The sequence below is a fragment of the Sorex fumeus genome, unplaced genomic scaffold (assembly GCF_029834395.1).
Source record: "Sorex fumeus unplaced genomic scaffold, SorFum_2.1 ptg000006l, whole genome shotgun sequence".
NCBI lineage: Eukaryota > Metazoa > Chordata > Mammalia > Eulipotyphla > Soricidae > Sorex > Sorex fumeus.
Genome location: NW_026606063.1, coordinates 68176727 through 68179306, shown reverse-complemented (window position 1 = coordinate 68179306; position 2580 = coordinate 68176727). Strand labels below are relative to the sequence as shown.

The 2580-nt window shown below is 45.9% G+C and overlaps 1 gene segment (V, D, J or C); it reads right to left on the bottom strand.

Annotated features, from left to right (window-relative positions):
- Positions 1 to 1243: 1243 nt before the first annotated feature.
- LOC130037634 (immunoglobulin kappa variable 1D-33-like) lies at positions 1244 to 1721 on the bottom strand. The segment is given in 2 exon segments: positions 1244 to 1563; positions 1673 to 1721. Coding segments are annotated over 2 exon segments (369 nt in total).
- Between the last annotated feature and the right edge of the window lie 859 nt (positions 1722 to 2580).

The window sequence follows — 2580 nt, the reverse complement described above, 5'->3', positions numbered from 1 at the left end:
TCCACCCCTAGCAGGATCCTAGTCTCATCATTACTTTGGATCATGACAGCATTTGTCTATGATCAAACTCGTAACTTATAGTTAAAAATCATGGCACTTGGCCTGGCCCATTTCTATGCCAAGGTATATCACCTGGGGCCATTCAGTCCCTCGTTGGGACCCTGCTTTTGGGGTGTTAGGAACTAAGGGCAATTGAGGCTTAAGTCGAGAAAGCAGATGCCTGGGAGTGAATAATATTCAAAGCCAATCAAATCCTAATTTCCAAAGAATAATGTTAATGGTCTTCCTGTATCTATGCAAAAAGGGCATTGCTTTAAAGTAAGCTGTTCATAAGACATAAGGAGAGGAGAAGGGCAATATTTCACTCATACATATAAAATCATAGATTTCTGAGGAATTTGACATTACAAGTTAACAGAGTCTGATTAGGGGGAAAGCTGATTAACTGGGTGGGGAGGAGAGCATAGTGAAGACTGTTTACAGATAAACACAATGGAATGGAAGTGCCTCAGGAGCACTGTGATGGGTGTAACCAGATAAACCTAAGCTCCTTGAGGAGGAAGGACAAAGCAATGTCATCCTACACACACAACTTGAAATGAAGTTTATATCCCTTTACAACTTCAAGGGTATCCAGGATAGTATACCACAATTCCTGTCACTAAAATTGTTTTATTCCCTATAAAATTTCAGGATCAATATCCTCAGTCAAGTGAGTGGATCTCATCACACCTGCCCCCCTTCTTCCTCCCCTCCCCCCACAGTACAGGATTGTGAGGGTTTGTACCCTGGGGAGATGCAGTCTCTCCCTCTGGCCCACATCAGACAGGATAGCATGACAGGGGAGGATACACCCTGTGAGACACCCTCAGTGTAAGGCTATAACGCTGCTCACGTGTGCTCAAAACTGGGGTGGCAATATGTGTGATTATTAAAAAATATCTTTTAAAGCATGGTTTCTAGGCCTCCTAGGATGCCCAGGCCAACATGCATGACATTTGAATGACACTTTTACCTACTTATTTCAAAAAAACAATGTCTGTAAATTCAATCAGCAGATCTATGGTCATGTCTGTACTGCTGGGATGAAAAGGAGAATAATGGAGCCAAAGTTTTTTCTTCAACATATACCAGGACTGGCCATCATTGCACAGCTTGGCTGCATCTGACACACCCTCAGAGGAGGAAGCACCAGGAGGAGCAGCTGGAGCAGCTCAGCCTCACACAGCTGATCTCTGGGGGTTTATGTTCTGGTGTGTATCACTGTGGGAGGGAGCTTATCATACTGTAGACAGTAGTAAGTGGCAGCATCCTCAGGCTTGAGGTTGCTGATGGTGAGAGTAAAATCTGTCCCAGATCCACTGCCACTGAACCGGGGAGGGACGTCTGGTCCTAAACTGTCTGCCCAATAGATGAGGAGCCTGGGAGTTTTCCCTGGTTTCTGCTGATACCAGGATAAGTAACTGCTAACACTCTGACTGGCCTTGCAGGTGATGGTGACTTTCTCTTCCAGAGATGCAGACAAGGATGGAGGCTGGCTCATCTGGATATCACAACTGGCACCTGAGGTAAAAAATATAAGTGGGCATCATTATCATTAATCATAAGTTAGATAATTTCCATGAAGAGCCAGGCAGTCCAAATTCATGAAAACCCTCATGTCCCTCCTTACCTGGGAGCCAGAGAAGCAGGAAGCTGAGGAACTGCACAGGGGCCCTCATGTCCACTCTGGGTGTGACAGACACTGACCCTGCAGGGTGACACAGACTATTATTGAGTGTCCAGGCATGAGCACTGAGCACTTGCAAATGAGAGGGGGCTGGTCAGGCTGGGCAGTCAGAGGGGGGAGGGTGTGTTTGGGGACCAGCCCAGCTGCAGGGAAGTCAGGGGTGCGGGTCCCTGTGGGGAAGCAGAACTTTTCCCACAGAGAACATGCTCCTCCCTGGGCCCCAGGAGGGCCCCAGTGTGAGCAATGAAGGGTGGGTCCCTGGTCTCCTGAGAGTCAGCACACAGTTTCTTGTTCTCTCTGCCCCAGGGACAGGCTCTGTCAGACCACAGCCACACAGATACTCTCAGGAAATTCACATACTTCTTTAATTCACAGCTGTGTATATACTTGAGACAAAGAGATTTTCTTTTTGATCTGGAATATATATATGTATATATATATGTGTGTGTGTGTGTGTATGTATGTGTATATATATATATATATATATATATATATATATATATCACGATCACGACCACCCTGTTGTTCGTCGATTGCCTCGAGCAGGTGCCAGTAACGTCTTCTTCGTCCTAGCCCTGAGTTTTTTTTTTTTTAAAGTGCCATATTCAAGGCTTTTTCAGGGTTAGGAGAATGAGACCCATCATTGTTACTGGTATTTGGCATATTGGGTATACCACGGGGAGTTTGCCAGACTCTGCCGTGTGGGCATGTTACATTTGGTAGCCTGCCAGTTTGACCAAATTAGGAATGAGATGATAAGATGTCATAAGATGTCCGGGAGCTGAGTGTGATAATCTCTGGAACCTGGCCGTTGTTGGAGTTACACGGCAGTTGGTGGGTGTAACTGTCTA